The 21,815-nt window shown below is 41.8% G+C and overlaps 1 protein-coding gene across 1 annotated transcript; it reads left to right on the forward strand.

Annotated features, from left to right (window-relative positions):
- Positions 1-2,168: 2,168 nt before the first annotated feature.
- On the forward strand, positions 2,169-11,597 carry LOC106578622 (uncharacterized). The gene is made up of 2 exons (XM_014157634.3): positions 2,169-2,973; positions 8,316-11,597. The coding sequence occupies exons 1-2, from the start codon at positions 2,586-2,588 to the stop codon at positions 9,551-9,553; spliced, it is 1,626 nt and encodes a 541-aa protein (XP_014013109.2). The 5' UTR covers positions 2,169-2,585; the 3' UTR covers positions 9,554-11,597.
- Positions 11,598-21,815: the final 10,218 nt, after the last annotated feature.

Here is a 21,815-nt window from a genome sequence, read left to right on the forward strand (position 1 = left end):
TGAGGACCGCCACAGGAAAGGAAGACCCAGAGTTACCTCTGCTGCAGAAGATAAGTTCATTAGAGTTAACTGTGAAGACAACACAACTATGCCTATGAGATGGTTTGGGATGAATCGGACCGCAGAGTGAAGGAAATGCAGCCAACAAGTGCTCAGCATATGTGGGAACTCTTTCAAGACTGTTGGAAAAGCATTTCAGGTGAAGCTGGTTGAGGGAATGCAAAGAGGGTGAAAAGCTGTCATCAAGGCAAAGGGTGGCTACTTTGACGGATTTCAAATATAAAATATATTTTATGTTTAACACTTTTTTGGTTACTACATGATTCCATATGAGTTATTTCATAGTTTTGATGTCTCCACTATTATTCTACAATGTAGACAATAGTTAAAATAAAGAAAAAACAATGAATTTGTAGGTGTGTCCAAACAATTGACCGGTACTGTATATGCATTGTGGAGAACTGGTCCTAGATCTGTACAAAGGCATAACATCTACAGCAGGAACAACTGTCTGTGTTAAAAAGGCCCAGCTAGATTGAACTGAGCTATTTAAAATGACATATTTGAATGTCAAATGATTTGTTCTGTTTGTCAATACAAGACAGGGTCTGTGGAGGCTTGGCCTATTAGTGGTAGATTTGGGGGAGAGTTTGACATGTCAGTTGGAATAGTGCTAGATTTTTGGAGGGACCCTTGTCCCTACAGCCAATCAGTGAGCAGCGTCCCTTCCCCCACATCTCAGGCAGTTCTGTTACAACACTTCCCCTGCTTTCCTCAACAATGGAAAAGCCCACTGAGCTAAAGCCTTGCCATTTCAGATCTTTTTTAAAAGATTGGGGAATTTCTTACAATTAGGAAATAATATGTCATGTTTTACTCATACCTCAGCCAGCATTGTGAATGGTTAGGAAATAATATGTCATGTTTTACTCGTACCTCAGCCAGCATTGTGAATGGTTAGGAAATAATATGTCATGTTTTACTCGTACCTCAGCCAGCATTGTGAATGGTGTCTGATGCAGTGACAAATTAGACCATGGTAGTAAATCTAATACTTAGGTGTTTTTAGTCTGGGGTGGTTCAGTGGTTATAAGTTACTGACCTTGGAATACATTTCTGGCCATGCTGGCAGGGTCTGAAACAAACCCAATGTCCACCTGGTACACTGACAGGGTCTGAATCAAACCCAATGTCCACCTGGTACACTGACATGGTCTGAGTCAAACCCAATGTCCACCTGGTACACTGGCAGGGTCTGAATTAAATCCAATGTCCACCTGGTACACTGGCAGGGTCTGAATCAAACCCATTGACCACCTGGCACACTGACAGGGTCTGAATCAAACCCAATGTCCACCTGGTACACTGACATGGTCTGAGTCAAACCCAATGTCCACCTGGCACACTGGCAGGGTCTGAATCGAACCCAATGACCACCTGGCACACTGGCAGGATCTGAATCAACCCAATGTTATAAGGGGAGGGAAGATTGGTCAAGAGGGTGATTATTGTTGTTCTACTGCCTGATTGTTATGCAACAACACTGTTTACAAAAGCTTTGATAAATCAGCACAACAGTTTTCAGCTGTGCTAACATAATTGCAAAAGGGTTTTCTAATGATCAATTAGCCTTTTAAAATTATAAACTTGGATTAACTAACACAACGTGCCATTGGAACACAGGAGTGTTGGTTGCTGATAATGGGTCTCTGTACGCCTATGTAGATATTCCATAAAAAATCAGCTGTTTCCAGCTAAAACAGTCATTTACAACATTAACAATGTCTACACTGTATTTCTGATCAATTTGATGTTATTTTAATGGACAAAAAATGTGATTTTCTTTCAAAAACAAGGACATTTCCAAGTGACCCCAAACTTTTGTACGGTAGTTTACATCTACATGATGTATTGTTACACCATGTAGGAGCAGTATAGACCTAGTCTGTTCATTATATACATCTACATGATGTATTGTTACACCATGTAGGATCAGTATAGACCTTGTCTGTTCATTATATACATCTACATGATGTATTGTTACACCATGTTGGAGCAGTATAGACCTATAGTAGCTGGCTACTTATTTAGGTTTAGTTTGACTTAATGAAACTGTCTTGAATGTGCTGTAGTAAACATGTTTTATTCCCACTAATCAATCAACACATTCAGGTCTTTGTATGTCTCAATATAATAGTATTATTTAATTAAATCCATGTAAAATAATCTTTGTCTGAAAATAAAATATGATCCTCAACTGCGTTTCCCTCCAGTCAGCAGACGGCGATGTGCGTCTTTCAGGCGATGCTGCCAGCGTGACGTATAATCTAGTGGACGGTTCTTCATAAACAGCTCGTCAACCACCTCGGTAGCTTGCTAGCTAACATACCCGAAAGATTCAAGCTATTTATACGCTTTCGGTGTATATTACCTACTGTGTTTTAGACACACGTCTGTCGTATCTACTTGTTAACTTATTTAATTTAATATTACGTTATTTTGTATTAGTCAGCTATAGTAGCTGGCTGGTTAAGTTAGCACTAGCCTAGTCGCTAATGATAGCTAGCTAGCTAGCATCCCCGAACATGAGCTCCCTAAACTACTCGCCTCATGTTAAAGAAGAGGAGGTCTGTTGGACGGAGAAAGAAGCTCTGGGGCTGAACATTGTCGTGAAAGAGGAGAAGGAAGAAGAGGATGTCACAGTTAAACAAGAAGTAGAAGGTGAGGCTGTTACAGTGAAAGAAGAGGAAGACGCGTTCAGAGTGAAAGAGGATGAGGATGTTACTGTTAAAGAAGAGGAAGTGAAAGAGGAGGATGCTGTTTTTAGGGTGAAAGAGGAGGAGGGGGAGATGACTGTCACATTGGAAGAAGACGAGGATGAAGAGGATGAAACGGGATATCTGGGCCCGGTTTCCCAAAGGCATGTTAAGGCATCCAATGGTTCTAACGATGAACAGGCCCTGATTAACACTAGTAAGTACTGTCTTAAAAACAGAGGCACAAACTCTGCAGTTGTTGAACTGATGTGTGGTGTTAAAGGGGAAATATGCAATAACTACATCAATTTTTGGACTTTTAAATTATTTATTTATAGCTATTGATTCTTGAAGAATATAACACATGCCTCATGAGCTTAGTTAAACTGTTGTACCCCATCAGAACCCCAAATAAGCTTTTTTTACTCCAATGTTTAGAAACAATTTAAATGATAAACAAACACCGTAAACACTCAACATGGTTAAAACTATAATGTTGATATCATGGATGGTCAGTCCTTGCATCCGTAGGTCCGTCTATGAATTTGAGAGTAGTTACATTTCTCCAACCCCATCATCATCTTATAACTAAACTAGTGGTGGAATGACAGCTTTGTTATTGTTTGAACTGCTGATTGATTGTTGTGTGGCTTGTTTAAAGGGACAAACTAGGTTTTAAACAGAAACAAATTGTCAGCCCTGACACTTGGTTTGGTAAACAGTTGAGGGATGGGGGCTGGAGAAATGTAACCACCCTCAAATTCATAGAGAAAGCTATTGTATCAACCGTAACCCAACACCTAGCGACCTCGTCAAGAAGTTCAGACATCTTGGCGTGACAGTTATAAGGTGTTGGCTTGACAGTTGCTGGACCCAGGTTTGAGTTCAGCTCAGGACAACCCCCTGAATTCACTACACTATGAATACAAGGACTAGCCATCCATAAGGTCAAAATGATTGTTTTAAACAAGATTTCAAGGCTATACAGTGCTTGTTTACAAACAGTGGCGTTTTTCAAGCTTATGTTTTGGTTTCTGATGGGGTAATACAGTTGAAACATTTGAGGCATTTATAAGTTCTATTCTTCAAGAATCAATGGTTATATAGTATATGGGTCTTTCTATAACTGCCAGTGTAGATTTCCTGTGGGGGTCAAATTGTTAGAGCTGTTGATAAGTCATTAGCTGTGTTAGAATACTCATACTAACCGTACAATTTGTGATGTTAATTGAGTATATAGTATGCTTATTGGTCATAGTGTGATGTTATTATGCCAAAAGTTCCCGGATGTCGTACTAAATTCACCAAAATATGACGTAAACACGCAGTACGTTAGGGCCCATAATGCAAATCGTTTTCAGATTTGAAGAAAATGGCAGAAAATATGCAGCCGAAGTCCAACGAAAGCAGATACAAATTCATTGCTTTAACTAATTATGCCAAATGTTAAGAAAATGTTGAGCAATGTAATAAAGTAATGACTTTTCAAATAAGTTACCGTACACGTTATTTTGGCTGACAATTTGTTAGCATGTTATTACAGCAGTATGTACTGGTGTGTTAACTAGCTACCTGACGTTAGTTGGCTACTTATACATCAAACTTGCCAGTATATTAACTATATTCTATCTAACTAACTACCCAAAGTTTATTGACTTGATTATACCTGTGATTCTTAGCTTAGCTAAATGGTATAGTCGTTGTGCTTTCTCAATGGACATTCGGGTGCTTTCATAAATTCACTCTGGCTATTTACTCTGATTTCAGAGCGCACTCGTCTGATTACCAGAGAGCCGAATAATGAATTTACTAGCGCTCAACACCCATTGAATATGTCCAGGTGTCAGTAAACGTAGGGAAAAAAAGCTTAATTTAAATGTTTTCCAGCAGCACAGTTACAGTCACTCTGGATAACATGAAAACTGCCTAACCAGCTCTGCTAGGGAGAGGAAAATGGTCAGAGTCTCATTTGTGTCTGGAAGTAGCTAGCAAGCTAAGTTCAGAACAGTCAAATCAACCCAACTCCTCGGCCGGAGCGTCCAGTGGCTCTGAGAGCGAAACGGTCTGAATTTACAAACGGACAACGGTCTGAATTTATGAAGCACTCTGGTATTCAAGATTGAATTTAAAAACACCTGAAGTCGTGAAATGTCTAACTAGTAATGTGTTATGTTAACTAGCTAGCAAGAGGTTGCATAGCAACAACATAAACTTCCAGTAGACAGGAGAAGAGCGCTCAACTGAAAGGATACGGTTCGGTTACAGTTTACAGTTTACTACAATTAACTAATAGTATGTAGTATATACTCATTAAGTATGTAGTTACAGTATACTACAATTAAACTCTCTTGGGCAGGTAGGACGCTACTGTCCCACTCGCCAACAGCCAGTGAAATAGCAGGGCGCCAAGTCCAAAACAACAAAAATCTCATAATTCAAATTTCTCAAACATACACCTTTTTTACACAATTTTAAAGATAAACTTCTCGTTAATCCGACCACATTGTCCGATTTCAAAAAGGCTTTACGGCGAAAGCATAGCATTAGATTATGTTAGGACAGCACCTAGACAAGAAAAACCACACAGCCATTTTCCAAGCAAGGAGAGGCATCACAAAAAACAGAAATACAGCTAAAATTAATCACTAACCTTTGATGATCTTCATCAGATGGCACTCATAGGACTTCATGTTACACAATACATGTATGTTTTGCTCGATAAAGTTCATATTTATATCCAAAAAACACATTTTACATTGGCGTGTAATGTTCAGAAATGTTTTGCCTCCCAAAACTTCTGGTGAATGAGCACATCAATTTACAGAAATACTCATCATAAACGTTGACAAAATATACAACTGTTATTCAAAGAATTATAGATACACTTCTCCTTAATGCAACTGCTGTGTCAGATTTCAAAAAAACTTTACAGCGAAAACACACTTTGCAATAATCTGAGTACGGCGCTCGGTCAGGAAACCAAACCCGCCATTTTGTGGAGTCAACAAAACTCAGAAAAAGCATTATAAATATTCACTTACCTTTGATGATCTTCATTGGAATGCACTCCCAGGAATCCCAGTTCCACAATAAATGTTCATCTGTTTCGATAAAGTCCATATATATGTCAAAATACCTCCTTTTTGTTCGCGCGTTCGGTCGAGTAATCCAAAGGCACTGTTCAGACGAAAAGTCAAAAAAGTTATATTACAGTTCGTAGAAACATGGCAAACGATGTATAGAATCAATCTAGGATGTTTTTATCATAAATCTTCCATAATATTCCAACCGGGCAAGTCCTTTGTCTTCAAAAAAGAAAAGGAACATAGCTAACTCTCTCGGGTGCGCGCACCACTGAGCTCATGTCATTTTCTCAGTCATCTTATTCCAAAACCTCTTATTCTCTCCCCATTCACAGTAGAAGCATGAAACAACGTTCTAAAGACTGTTGACATCTAGTGGAAGTCTTTGGAAGTGCAAAATAACCCCAAAGACACTGTATACTTGATAGGCAATCACTTGAAAAACTACAAACCTCAGATTTCCACACTTCCTGGTTGGATTTTTCTCAGGTTTTTGCCTGCCATATGAGTTCTGTTATACTCACAGACATCATTCAAACAGTTTTAGAAACGTCAGTGTTTTCTATCCAAATCTACTAATAATATGCATATCCTACATTCTGGGCCTGAGTAGCAGGCAGTTTACTACGGGCACGCTTTTCATCCGGACGTCAAAATACTTTCCCCTATCCCAAAGAAGTTTTAACAATCCTCCAAACGAGCTTCAATGCCATACAACACTCCACACGTGGCCTCCAACTGCTCTTAAACGCTAGTAGAACTAAATGTATACTCTTCAACCGATCGCTGCCCGCACCCGCCCGTCCAGCATCACTACTCTGGACGTTTCTGACTTAGAATATGTGGACAACTATAAATACCTAGGTGTCTGGCTAGACTGTAAACTCTCCTTCCAGGCTAATATTAAGCATTTCCAATCCAAAATTAAATCTAGAATCGGCTTCCTATTTCGCAACAAAGCCTCTTTCACTCACGCTGCCAAACATACCCTCGTAAAACTGACTATCCTACAGATCCTTTACTTTGGCGATGTCATTTTCAAAATAGCCTCCAACACTACTCAGCAAACTGGATGCAGTCTAACACAGTGCCATCCGTTTTGTCACCAAAGCCCCATATACCACCCACCACTGCGACCTGTATGCTCTCGTCGGCTGGCCCTCGCTACATATTCGTCGCCAAACCCACTGGCTCCAGGTCATCTATAAGTCTTTGCTAGGCCGCCTTAACTCAGCTCACTGGTCACCATAGCAACACCCACCCATAGCACTCCCTCCAGAAGGTATATCTCACTGGTCGTCCCCAAAGCCAACACCTACTTTGGCCGCATTTCCTTCCAGTTCTCTGCTGCCAATCACTGGAACGAATTGCAAACATTTCTGAAGTTGGAAACTTATCTCCCTCATTAACTTTAAGCATCAGATATCTGAGCAGCTTACCGATCGCTGCAGCTGTACACAGCCCATCTGTAAATAGCCCATCCAACTGCCTACCTCATCCCCATGTTTTTATTTACTTTTTCTGCTCTTTTGCACACCAGTATTTCTACTTGCACATCATCATCTGCACATCTATCACTCCAGTGTTAATTTGTTAAATTGTAATTACTCTTCTGCTACTATGGCCTATTTATTGCCTTACCTCCGTACTCCATTTGCACACACTGTATATAGATTTTTTATTGTGTTATTGACTGTACGTTTGTTTATCCCACGTGTAACTGTTGTTTTTGTCCCACTGCTTTGCTTTATCTTGGCCAGGTCACAGTTGTAAATGAGAACTTGTTCTCAACTGGCCTACCTGGTTAAATAAATGTGAAATAAAAAAATAGAATCTTAACTTTATTGACAACAACCAAATGGATACTGTCATTAACGCGGTTCTTCAATAATTACACATAATTCATAATACTGTAGCAAACATTTATATTAAACAGGACATTCAAACGAGCCTTACAATTATAATCCAAAGTAGTGTGAAATGTACTCATAAGCAACCTGGAAATGGAGGTTACTCCCCTGAGTTTCCCCCCATTCACATTCAGAATACATTGTGAAAAACTAAAATCTTTTCTCACCATTTTTGCTCCAGGCAGATATGGTACATCCATAACTACCGGTTTCCTCATTAGCAGGGAGGAGTTTCTGCAATCAAATTGCCCTCGTGCCGCAATTTTAGCAAACACAGAAAGGGGCCTATATTGGAGACCAAAAGTCGTCTGGCACACTGTTTAGAGTTTCAACAACATGAATATCTTATTTCTAGCCTACAATCATCGATGTTACTACTAATGTGAAAACAAGACAAAATATGACTATTTTTGCTCATTTTAAGACAATTGTCAAATAATTTTAACATTCATTACAGATGTAAATTATTGTATAACATCATGGCAACGCTGTTGGCATCACCTTTTACAGTGGATTTCTGCTGTTGTGGGCCTTTAATCATCTGTCTGACTTTGTTGTTCACACAGGAGAGATACTTAACTATCGTAAATCCTCTGGGGAGCCTCAACAACCTCGTGATGCTGAAGAGGCAGAGAAGAGTCTCTCCAGATCAGAACACCTCAATAAACACCAGCAGAGATCCACAGGGAAGAGAACTCACTGCTGCTCTGACTGTGGGAAGAGATTCACCTCATCATCAGGCATTATAATTCATCAGAGAATCCACACAGGAGAGAAACCTTATATCTGTGATCAATGTGGGAAGACTTTTGGTCGATCTGAAAATCTGACAGTGCACCAGAGAATACACACAGGAGAGAAACCTTATAGCTGTGATCAATGTGGGAAGAGTTTTGGTGGATCTAGAGAGCTGACAGTGCACCAGAGAATACACACAGGAGAGAAACCTTATAGCTGTGATCAATGTGGGAAGAGTTTTACTACATCTAGCCATTTGACATTACACCAGAGAACACACACAGGAGAGAAACCTTATATCTGTGATCAATGTGAGAAGAGTTTTGGTCAATCTGGACAGCTGACAGTGCACCAGAGAACACACACAGGAGAGAAACCTTATAGCTGTGATCAATGTGGGAAGAGATATACTTTATCTGGCTCTCTGACTATACACCAGAGAACACACACAGGAGAGAAACCTTTTATCTGTGGTCAGTGTGGGAAGAGTTTTGGTCGATCTGGCTCTCTGACTCTACACCAGAGAACACACACAGGAGAGAAATTGCATAGCTGTGGTCAATGTGGGAAGAGTTTTGCTGCATCTAGCACTCTGACTCGACACAAGAGAACACACACAGGAGAGAAACCTTATAGCTGTGGTCAATGTGGGAAGAGTTTTAATACATCTGGCAATCTGACTATACACCAGAGAACACACACAGGAGATAAACCTTATAGCTGTGGTCAATGTGAGAAAAGTTTTGGTCAATCTAGCCATCTGACAGTGCACCAGAGAAGACACACAGGAGAGAAACCTTATAGCTGTACTCAATGTGGGAAGAGTTTTGTTCAATCTAGCCAGCTCACATTACACCAGAGAACACACACAGGAGAGAAATCTTATAGCTGTGGTCAATGTGGAAAGAGTTTTGCTGCATGTAGCATTCTGACTCTACACCAGAGAATACACACAGGAGAAAAATATTTTAGCTGTGGTCAATGTGGGAAGAGTTTTGTTCAATCTGGCCATCTGACTCGACACCAGAGAACACACACAGGAGAGAAAGCTTATAGCTGTGACTAGAGATAATCTGATAAAAGTACATACATGAAGGAGTTGTTTCATGATATCAATGAATTAATGTCACAATGTAGAATGTTTTAACATTGTAGTAGGAGTATTTTAATGATGTCACAATGTAGAAGCCTAAACGTTTGTCCCCTGTTCTATTGATTTCAGCATGATATGGATATTAGCCTCAGGGGGGGAAATCCAGGCTCTGAATTGAAAGAGTACTATTTATGTGATTTAACAAAAAGTGACTAACAAAAAAAGAGTTGTGTTATACTTACCACGTTGGTGACCCACTTGAATCAAAATGCAACACTTCAAAATGTATCTAGCTGTTTTCTACAAATTGTCCTCTAACCAGGGATGTACACATTATTCCCAGATTCCGTGTGGTTTTTGAGCTGTTAGTTTTAATAGGATGTGCAACCTCATCTCCCTCCTCTCTCCCGCCTCTCGCACAAATGATTTTAGCATGATATTGATGAGTTATGACAAATAAGTGTTCCATTGTTCAGCGACCCCTAAATTTAAATGCATCACTCCAAAATGTAGCTGACTGTCTTCTGCAGGTTGTCCTCTAACCAGTGAGGTAACAGATATCTCCCATTTCCATGTGTTTTGTTTAGTTGTGTTAGTTTCAACAGCACAAACAACCTGATTTTCCCCCTAATTGATATCAGTGATTTATTGCTACTTGTCAAAACAACAGTGTTTCTGGTGCTTGTGCAGTTTATAAGGTGCTTGTTTAAAAAAAAAAGTAATATGATTATTGTGGCAGATGTTTGTGTATATAGCACATTTTATGTTGAAGTTTTCAATTTATCCCAAACTGTTTCTGCATATTGGTTATTGATTTGGACATGTTAAAACTGTGTTTTGACATTGGGGCTATCCCACCTAGCAAAATGTCATTGAAAATACTTTGAAAATAAGACTATGCAACCAAATATTTCATATTTACATTTCATGTAACATTTAGTAATGATTATTATTATTAGCATGTGGTAAGGACAACTTGGTTGCTGATTGTCTCAAGGGTAGGCAGTCAAAATATTTGTGTTTTGCGTTTAACCAGTGTGTTACCATTGATCACAATTTATTTTGACACGTTTTTCCGTGTTTGATATTAGTTTTATCTCTTATTCTTATCCATATTTTTTTTAAACTGCACTGCTGTTTAGGGGCTCGTAAGTAAGCATTTCACTGTAAGGTCTACACATGTATTCAGCGCATGTGACTAATACAATTTGATTTGAGTTTTGTTTGGGCTCGTTCCAAGGGGACGAGAGTTCTTGAAGGAAAAAGGAGAAAAAAATAATACGATTGTATATTATTATTTAGAAATACGTGTTTTTTTCTTGTTTTAATGTTTGACTGCCAGTAGACACCATGTTTATATTGTAGAAGGTGAAGCATTGTAGTTGATTATAATGTAAAATGGTAGTTGTTTTCTAGTCACTTGTACAACTGAAATGTGTCTTGGGTGCACTGATTGGTGTCACCTCGTTAGTCAGTATGTGTTACACCTGTGCTGGCTTGTCCATCTCGTTAGTGGGAAGGTGTTTCACCTGAGCTGGTCCAGGTTCTATTTAAGAGTGTCTGGCCCAGTGCTCCAGTTGTCTTGATACATGTGGAGAGTCAACACCTTTAGTTGCTCCACCTTTTTGGTTTGCTTCCTGTCTTTAAGTTTGGTGTGGGTTTTTCTTTTGTTTGCCTCTTCTTGGGCAGATTTAGAGGGTCTCATGGTGGGTGTCTTTTAGGTCCCAGTTGTTGTTACTAGTCAATTTTCAGTGGACACTCCCATAGTGTCTTTCAGAACCCCTCCTAAAAAACAAGCTCATATTTTGGCTTGGATGTTGCATCCAATAAATGTTTTAATCAAAGTAATTTCCTTAGAATGTTCATTAGTCTTTCAGTTGTTAGTCTTCTGTTTTTTATCCTCTTATGTTTGTGTACTAAATATTTCTGTTTATTTTCATAGTTTTTTCCTGTGAAGCCCTTGTGTTGCATCCATGTCTGACATGTGCTGTATAAATAAAGCTTGATTTGATTTGAACATATTGCAAAACAAATTAACCGAATGACCAACCAATCAACAGACTCTTGGTACAGGTCCACCAAGCCTGTTGAAGGATTGGTAAACACCACCCCCGGCTCTACCAGGGGCTTGAGGTGGTCTCCCACAGCTCTGCTTATGTCATGTTCTTTGGCCTCGCTGTTCCATTTCTTGACTGCCCCTGCAACACAGAAACACATTTAGTCATATTATATAAAACACTCAAAGTAATGGATATGGAGCATCTATGGCCTCAGTTACACCTGGCACCTAAATGTGACATTTGTCATCCGATCACTCCAAGCTACATTAGGTTCCGATCTACCAGGATGGGCCTTTGGCATAGTCTGGATGCAGTCAGGCCACCAAAAATGCGTAAGCAATGTAAAGAGATGGGGTGAATGAGTGGTGAAAAGTACATTATACACAAATTACCTTCATAATATCAAAGGATATCAAAGAAATTACACCAATAGCAGTGGACAATTTGCAGTAATGCAAATAAACATGGATGATGGAACATATTCCCTTTTGCTGACGTGATGAACTGCTAAGGGGCCATAAATATTTACCATCTAAACCATGTGTGACCTCTCACCTCTCTGACTGTAGAAGTGTTCTTCCTAACCAGTCCCTCAACAGCTCTCTGACTGAGCTCCACCCCCACTGGGTCTTCAGAGGAGAGGAAGGCTGAGGAGGGATGGAAGGATGAATGGATCAGTCAGTCAATAAAGTGTAGAGCTGCTGTCTGACAAAATCACTATTTTAGTAGTTCATTAAAGTAAATAAGGCTTTATGACTGCTGAATACCAACTATCAATCACTTAGATCATGTATTTTCAGGTAGAGATACATCCTTGGGACGTCCCTAGCCCATTGAAGTTAACATTTAAAATGGTTAAGGTAGGGTTTAAGGTTAGGGTTCAGGGTAGGGATGTCCCAAGAATCCCAAATAGCATTGACCATTGTGCATTTGTAACCGATGTGAAATGGCTAGCTAGTTAGCGGTGTGCGCACTAATAGCGATGGTAACGATGTTTTGTTGGTGTGTGCAGAGTCCCTGGTTCGAGCCCATGTAGGAGCGAGGAGAGGGACGGAAGCTATACTGTTACACATTCTTCGGTTTCTTTTACGAAGCAGGTGTAAAAGAAACACAGACAAGACAAGTAGGCGCTCAGTGAATTATGGTCATTGTAGTCTAGAGAAGAATGTAATTGTCAGCCCTAACAATCCATTCTAGCATCTCATCAGGCTCTGTAAATGTCTTCATTGATGACGTGTTCCATTTATTCCAGAGGACAGCAGAGGAACTTCATCGATTCCACTCCTTCATCAATACAAGCAGTGAACATCTGAAATTCACCCTCACCTTTGATGTGCATGAAGCAAGTTATCTGGACATTTTGATTAAGAGGGAGAAGGGTGGCTTAAGCACAGACCTATACAGGAAGCCGACGGACAGGAATTCCCTGTTACGCGGAGACAGCTTCCACCCTACACCCCTAAAAAACCAATTGTAATACTTGAGTAAAGAAAACATTTAAAATGTAAATTTGTAATTTTAGAAATTTAAAACAAGAACATAACTGTTTGTACTTATAGGGAACCAGATCATGAATACAATTCAGTTACTAAGTCTTTAACCACACTGTGTTGTTACACTGGTGAGTAAAAACGCATGCTTCCTACCCTTTAACTTGTTGTCTGAAAATAAAATGTACATTTTACTGAACTGCGTCCAGTCAGCAGATGGACTAGATGCCGCTTAGGCCGCCCATTGTGACTCCGTCAAGAATTCAGCAGAGCAAGTTTGTATGAAGGTCTGGTTATTAAATGGGTACAAAGTTCAATAGTAATATCCTCTAAAACGCTCTGGTGACAAACTTTGCTGCCCTGTTTCCAATTGTCCACATGGCTGGGAGAACCTATTCAAGTAAGTAAGTAAATAGATTTTGAAAATGTAAAAAAAACCGATGTATTATTAGCTAAGTAGCTACAGTGCAGGCTAACTCAAATGAGCTGCTAAATGAGCTAGCTAGTTGGCTATCTAACCAACTTCAAATACTGTATAGATAGATAGCTAGCTATCTAAGTGAATTAAATATCAGCAACTACCTATCTTCATATTAGCTAGCTATCTACTTATCACTGTAAAAAACAAACTCCAAATGCATTTGTAGGTAGCTAGCTAACAGCCATGGAGGAGGGTGAAAGGATAGCAGCCCCAACTGTCAGTGAGAGAGGAGGCTATTCTGGATAGGACAGGTACTTTTGTGTAGTTCCTGTCCCTAGAAGTGAGGACGGAGATAATAGTAACATAATATTCTGTGTGGTGTAATTTGACTATAATGAAGTCTGTTTCTTGTGAGGTTTTCTGTCCTCAGATAAAGAGCTCTATGAAAGCCAGTCTTCATATGAAGAGGTCCCAATGAAGAGCAGTGGTTCTCAGTCCTGGGGACTCAGAGGGGCACATTTTGGTTTTTACCTTCACACTGCACAGCTGATTCAAATGATCAACTCATCATCGAGCTTCAAGTGGTATTTATGTGTTCATTTGTGCTGCTGTCCTTGATATGATCCTGTTATTGTCACATGCTACACATGTACATATGTGTGCCCAAAGATCTATCAATCCAATGTTATCATGATTTGTTATCAGGGATATTATACTTTAGTAATCCACAATGACCTGGTGATATAACAGTCTAATAATTACATTGTCTTCCATATTCCTACAGATACCTTGTAACTGGAGATTCCTTCAAAACGATTGCCTACAGTTACCGTGTAGGGCACTGCAGGGTTGGGTGACCAGGGTCATCTGGGTCTGCCTCCTGGAGGAATTCAGGTGTGTGAAGGCTACCTGTGTCCTGCGTAACTTCATGAGGATGGACACGAGGACCAGGAGGGGATCTGCAGCTCACCGCCGTGTGCCAGAGGAGGAGTCTGCTGCTCTGCAGGATGTTTCAAGGATGGGGTCCAACAACGCAGCAAGAGAGGCAATCCGTGTGCAGGAGATCTTCACCTCCTACTTCTTCTAAGAGGGTGCTGTTCCCTGGCAACACCATAGACTACACTATGCACAACCAAAGGCTCTTTTAAGAGCCATTCACATTGCAATAAGAGTATTCTTCCATTTACTGAGCTATGTCAACTGCAGTTATTCAATTCACAGTTTCTCTCCCTTTGATTTCTACTTCTCATGTGAGGGTGCTGTTTAGGTAAGGGTGTGATGTCTGTACAAAAACAAAACAGGCTATTTTAAATCACCCATATTGAAAGAATGTAGAACAATTAGACACCCTATAACCCACACCTACACACTCATGTATCAATCTGATTGATGGATTGTGTTGTGCAGTAAACATGCTCAGGTGTATAACTGTGGTCCCCTTCCACCTTCAAAGAATAGGCAAGAAGGCCAACCATGGAGAATAGTAAGACACTTCATTATTTCTATAACTACGCTATATTGTTTGTCCTTGTGTGTCCGTTCATGTTTTTCAGCATAAAGTACTCTGCAGCCACTTAGTGTGGTGTGGACACCAGGTGAGGCCACACAGATTCCTGTTGAACACTGTCGCTTTAACTACCTTATTTTCTCAATAACAGTCTCTCCTTCACTTCATCCCTCTCTTCCCTTCTCCCTAAATCCTCTAGGTTATATCAGCTGTGTCGGTGAACCCCTCCTGCATCTGAACTTGCTACATAGAGGGCACAGCATGATCAGAGGTGAGAGGTCACTTGGTCAGGTCAACAGGAAGTATTATTCAAGAGATGCTTTACATTGAAATACAGACAGAGATGCAGTAGTCCCAGAGTTAATGATCCCAGGTCAGTTTATATTATACAGGAAGTATTATTCAAGAGATGCTTTACATTGAAATACAGACAGAGATGCAGTAGTCCCAGAGTTAATGATCCAAGGTCAGTTTTGCATTTCATCTCCTGATTGATGACTAACAATGTCAGAATAAAAACTAAAAACACAAGGCTTAAACATGCTCTCTCTCTCCATCTGTCTCTCGTCTGCAGGTATGTTTTGATGTGAGAGGATGCCAACCCCCAGTCCCATCATCGCCACCTCACCCGCTTTTAAGAACCTTTGGGCCGACATGAGACTTATGTAATTGTGATGAACTGAGAGAATATTTATGTAGCACTGTAATTCATTAATCATGTGCTGCCTTCCCTGCTCCTGCTGTGCTTACCTCTTTCCCTTTCTATCTTTTACACCTCTCTCACCACCTCCTCTTTCTTCCTCTTTTTATAATGCACAACAGATGTGCATTGAAGTACAGATTGAAACTTGTATTTATAACACTTGGATAATGAGCTTTTCAATAAAGCGTTTCACATTCTCTACTGGTTGAAATGAAGTGTAATGTGATTAAATACTCCACCTATCCTGTGTTTACCAGATCAATGCAGATGAAGGGCATTAGATGTTGAGATGAACCAGTGTTAGAGTATTTACATGATGCATAGGAAGTGTAGTGTTCTGTTTTTTAACTTTATATTTCTGTATATATGAATTAACTAGTTAAATCCTGTTTCTAGTCTATTAGTTACAATGTGTAACCATTGATGTCCCAGGACCAAGATTGGTAAACACTGTTGAAGTGTATAATTGTAATATATACATGCAGACACAGCGTCATTCAAAGACTGGAATTTGATACTCCTGGTATTGGATATGACTGAAAAATAATCTCAAAGACATTCATACCTAAACTGCACCTTTATTTGCCAAGGTTGAGTACATGATCGGTGAATATATGAAATGTACAGGCTACAATGTGGGGATCTCATGCATGATAATAACTACATGTATATACAACTTGCATCCTTGGCACAACATGATATTATATTCTACTCAATCCATAGGCTTCATTAATGTCATTCAGGCTGTTTTGAAGTTGATACAACTGGCTATGATAGCTGAGGTTCATAGCTAGGTTCTGAACTAATATGTATACCAAACGTTTGGGTCCATACACAGATCGGCTAGATAGCTAGCTACACATCCATAGGCATACAGGTATTTTAATCATCCACTGCACAATAAGCAAGAACATAGCTAGCTACGTTATTTCATCTATCTGCATGGCAAATATCAGCAAGGCAAGCTTACACAATTGTACATTCAATTTGGAGTAAATTCTTCAGCTAGCTAGATTCTATACATCCACTGTTTCACCAAACGACAGCCTGGTTTGCTGGTTGTTTCAGGAGTCCCTAAAACAACCAGAAGTACAATTTCATACTCATGTCACAACACCCATAAAGCTACTCAGCTAGCTGGCTAATGTTAGCTAGTCAGCTAGCTTGCTAAATCACGATTTTCGTAAATGAACTTTACGATAAAAAAAATGTCATACTCGTTTGTCTCTACATTAACTAACATTCCTGTAAACTGTAAATGTTTTTGCATGATTCATTATGACGTAATAATCCCTTACATTTGCTTCCATCCTAGTATTTCTGTCCGCCATCTTTGATCCAGTTCAGTTCTGTGTAGGGGTACCCCTCTCTCCTAGTATTTCTGTCCGCCATCTTTGATCCAGTTCAGTTCTGTGTAGGGGTACCCATCTCTCCTAGTATTTCTGTCCGCCATCTTTGATCCAGTTCAGTTCTGTGTAGGGGTACCCCTCTCTCCTAGTATTTCTGTCCGCCATCTTTGCTGAAGAAAGTCTAACAGTCACTAGTACAGCAGCCTCCCCGATCCTAGTGCCGGCCCTGTAAGAAGTTTAAGATGTGATGGAACGGTTGACGAAAAAAAGAAATCACAGAAAAAATATATTGACTAATATTGATTTATTTAGGGGGGGGGGGGCTAATGAATATTTTAGGACTAGCGGCGTCCCTGATACCTACCCTTTAACTTTTTGTCTGAAAATAAAATAAACATTTTACTCAACTGTGTTACCCACTCCAGTCAGCAGATGGCGGTGTGGGAATTTATCTAGTTAACAGAAGAAAAGAAAGGGAAAATCAGGACAGAAGAAAAAGGATATCAAAGTGAAACAGTTCTCTAAAGACACAAGAGACAATAATACAAGAAACAACACTTCTGTAGCTTGTCAACTATGTGTCTGTCTATCCCTGTTCTCTCCCCTCTGCACAGGCCATACAAACGCTTCACACCGCGTGGCCGCTGCCACTCTAACCTGGTGGTCCCAGCGCGCACGACCCACGTGGAGTTCCAGGTCTCCGGCAGCCTCTGGAACTGCCGGTCTGCAGCCAACAAGGCTGAGTTCATCTCAGCCTATGCTACCCTCCAGTCCCTAGACTTCCTGGCGCTGACGGAAACATGGATTACCACAGATAACACTGCTACTCCTACTGCTCTCTCTTCGTCTGCCCACGTGTTCTCGCATACCCCTAGAGCATCGAGCCAGCGGGGTGGTGGCACTGGAATCCTCATCTCTCCCAAGTGGACATTCTCTCTTTTTCCCCTGACCCATCTGTCTATCTCCTCATTTGAATTCCATGCTGTCACAGTTACCAGCCCTTTCAAGCTTAACATCCTTATCATTTATCGCCCTCCAGGTTCCCTTGGAGAGTTCATCAATGAGCTTGACGCCTTGATAAGTTCCTTTCCTGAGGATGGCTCACCTCTCACAGTTCTGGGTGACTTTAACCTCCCCACGTCTACCTTTGACTCATTCCTCTCTGCCTCCTTCTTTCCACTCCTCTCCTCTTTTGACCTCACCCTCTCACCTTCCCCCCCTACTCACAAGGCAGGCAATACGCTTGACCTCATCTTTACTAGATGCTGTTCTTCCACTAATCTCATTGCAACTCCCCTCCAAATCTCCGACCACTACCTTGTATCCTTTTCCCTCTTGCTCTCATCCAACACTTCTCACTCTGCCCCTACTCGGATGGTATTGCGCCGTCCCAACCTTCTCTCTCTCTCTCCCGCTACTCTCTCCTCTTCCATCCTATCATCTCTTCCCTCTGCTCAAACCTTCTCCAACCTATCTCCTGATTCTGCCTCCTCAACCCTCCTCTCCTCCCTTTCTGCATCCTTTGATTTTCTCTGTCCCCTATCCTCCAGGCCGGCTCGGTCCTCCCCTCCTGCTCCGTGGCTCGACGACTCACTACGAGCTCACAGAACAAGGCTCCGGGCAGCCGAGCGGAAATGGAGGAAAACTCGCCTCCCTGCGGACCTGGCATCCTTTCACTCCCTCCTCTCTACATTCTCCTCTTCTGTCTCTGCTGCTAAAGCCACTTTCTACCACTCTAAATTCCAAGCATCTGCCTCTAACCCTAGGAAGCTCTTTGCTACCTTCTCCTCCCTCCTGAATCCTCCTCCCCCTCCCCCCCCTCCTCCCTCTCTGCGGATGACTTCGTCAACCATTTTGAAAAGAAGGTTGACGATATCCGATCCTCGTTTGCTAAGTCAAACGACACCGCTGGTCCTGCTCACACTGCCCTACCCTGTGCTTTGACCTTTTCTCCCCTCTCTCTCCAGATGAAATCTCGCGTCTTGTGACGGCCGGCCGCCCAACAACCTGCCCACTTGACCCTATCCCCTCCTCTCTTCTCCAGACCATTTCCGGAGACCTTCTCCCCTTCCTCACCTCGCTCATCAACTCATCCTTGACCGCTGGCTATGTCCCTTCTGTCTTCAAGAGAGCGAGAGTTGCACCCCTTCTGAAAAAACCAACACTCGATCCCTCCGATGTCAACAACTACAGACCAGTATCCCTTCTTTCTTTTCTCTCCAAAACTCTTGAACGTGCCGTCCTTGGCCAGCTCTCCTGCTATCTCTCTCAGAATGACCTTCTTGATCCTGATCAGTCAGGTTTCAAGACTGGGCATTCAACTGAGACTGCTCTTCTCTGTGTCACGGAGGCTCTCCGCACTGCTAAAGCTAACTCTCTCTCCTCTGCTCTCATCCTTCTAGACCTATCTCCTGCCTTTGATACTGTGAACCATCAGATCCTCCTCTCCACCCTCTCCGAGTTGGGCATCTCCGGCGCGGCCCACGCTTGGATTGCGTCCTTCCTGACAGGTCGCTCCTACCAGGTGGCGTGGCGAGAATCTGTCTCCGCACCATGCGCTCTCACCACTGGTGTCCCTCAGGGCTCTGTTCTAGGCCCTCTCCTATTCTCGCTATACACCAAGTCACTTGGCTCTGTCATATCCTCACATGGTCTCTCCTATCATTGCTATGCAGACGACACACAATTAATCTTCTCCTTTCCCCCTTCTGATAACCAGGCGGCGAATCGCATCTCTGCATGTCTGTCAGACATATCAGTGTGGATGACGGATCACCACCTCAAGCTGAACCTCGGCAAGACGGAGCTGCTCTTCCTCCCGGGGAAGGACTGCCCGTTCCATGATCTCACCATCACGGTTGACAACTCCCTTGTGTCCTCCTCCCAGAGTGCTAAGAACCTTGGCGTGATCCTGGACAACTCCCTGTCGTTCTCCACTAACATCAAGGCGGTGACCCGATCCTGTAGGTTCATGCTCTACAACATTCGCAGAGTACCTGCCTCACACAGGAAGCGGCGCAGGTCCTAATCCAGGCACTTGTCATCTCCCGTCTGGATTACTGCAACTCGCTGTTGGCTGGGCTCCCTGCCTGTGCCATTAAACCCCTACAACTCATCCAGAACGCCGCAGCCCGTCTGGTGTTCAACCTTCCCAAGTTCTCTCACGTCACCCCGCTCCTCCGCTCTCTCCACTGGCTTCCAGTTGAAGCTCGCATCCGCTACAAGACCATGGTGATTGCCTACGGAGCTGTGAAGGGAACAGCACCTCCATACCTTCAGGCTCTGATCAGGCCCTACACCCAAACAAGGGCACTGCGTTCATCCACCTCTGGCTTGCTGGCCCCCCTACCTCTGAGGAAGCACAGTTCCCGCTCAGCCCAGTCAAAACTGTTCGCTGCTCTGACACCCCAATGGTGGAACAAGCTCCCTCACGACGCCAGGACAGCGGAGTCAATCACCACCTTCCGGAGACACCTGAAACCCCACCTCTTTAAGGAATACCTAGGATAGGATAAAGTAATCCTTCTAACCCCCCCCCCTTAAAAGATTTAGATGCACTATTGTAAAGTGGTTGTTCCACTGGATATCATAAGGTGAATGCACCAATTTGTAAGTCGCTCTGGATAAGAGCGTCTGCTAAATGACTTAAATGTAAATTTAAGGCAGTGCTGTTGGTGTGACGTATAATCTAGTGGACGGAACGCTTCTTTCAACAGCAGCAACAGTTAATCAGCCACCTTGGTAGCTTGCTAGACAAAATAGCCGAACCAATAAAGCTCTTCAGATACTTTGGTGTATATTAGTCACTGTGTTTTAAACCCACTTCTGTCGTCCAGTTACTTATCCGATTTAATTTCATGTTTGCGGTGTTGTTGTTATTAGTCAGCTAGCGGGCTGGTTAAGTTAGCATTAGCCTAGCTAGCTAACATCCCCGACCATGCGGTCACTAAACTACTCTCCTCCTGCTAAAGAAGAGGAGGATATCACAGTAAAACAGGAAGTAGAGGGTGAGGCCGTTACTGTGAAAGAAGAAAAAGATGCTTTCAGGGTGAAAGAGGAGGAGGATGTTACAGTAAAAGAAGAGGAAGACGCGTTCAGAGTGAAAGAGGAGGAGAATGTTACAGTAAAAGGAGAGGAGGATGCAGTTTATGGAGTGAAAGAGGAAGAGGGGGAGATGACTGTTACATCCAAAAAGGAGGAGGAAGAAGAGGAGGAAACTGGATATCTGGGTCCGGTTTCCCAAACGCATCTTAAGGCGTCCAATGGTTCTAACGATGAACTTAGCAATAAGGTGGTTTTGAGAAACCGTTCCCTGATTAACACTAGTAAGTACTGTCTTAAATACAGAGGCACAAACTCTGCAGTTGTTGAACTGATGTTTAGTGTTAAAGGGGAAATATGCAATTGCTACATACATTTTTGGACTTTTAAATTATTTATATATAGCCATTGATTCTTGAAGAATATCACCTAGCTTAGTTCAAATGTTGTACCCCATCAGAACCCCAAATAAGCTTTTTTTACTCCAATGTTTAGAAACAATGTAAACCAACACTGTATAGCCTCAACATGGTTAAAACTATAGTGTTGATATCATGGATGGTCTGTCCTTGCATCCATAGGTCTGTCTATGAATTTGAAAGTAGTTACATTTCTCCAACCCCATCATCATCAGCCTACAGCCTTCCCTGTAGCTCAGTTGGTA

Source organism: Salmo salar, chromosome 02 (genome assembly GCF_965601325.2).
Source record: "Salmo salar chromosome 02, fSalSal1, whole genome shotgun sequence".
Lineage (NCBI taxonomy): Eukaryota > Metazoa > Chordata > Actinopteri > Salmoniformes > Salmonidae > Salmo > Salmo salar.

Bases quoted from the DNA above. Each gene is read 5' to 3' on its own strand.
- LOC106578622 (XM_014157634.3), top strand. From the start codon at position 2,586: ATGAGCTCCCTAAACTACTCGCCTCATGTTAAAGAAGAGGAGGTCTGT. The intron at 2,974-8,315 runs GTAAGTACTGTC...TTGTTCACACAG, and splicing joins ACAGGCCCTGATTAACACTA to GAGAGATACTTAACTATCGT.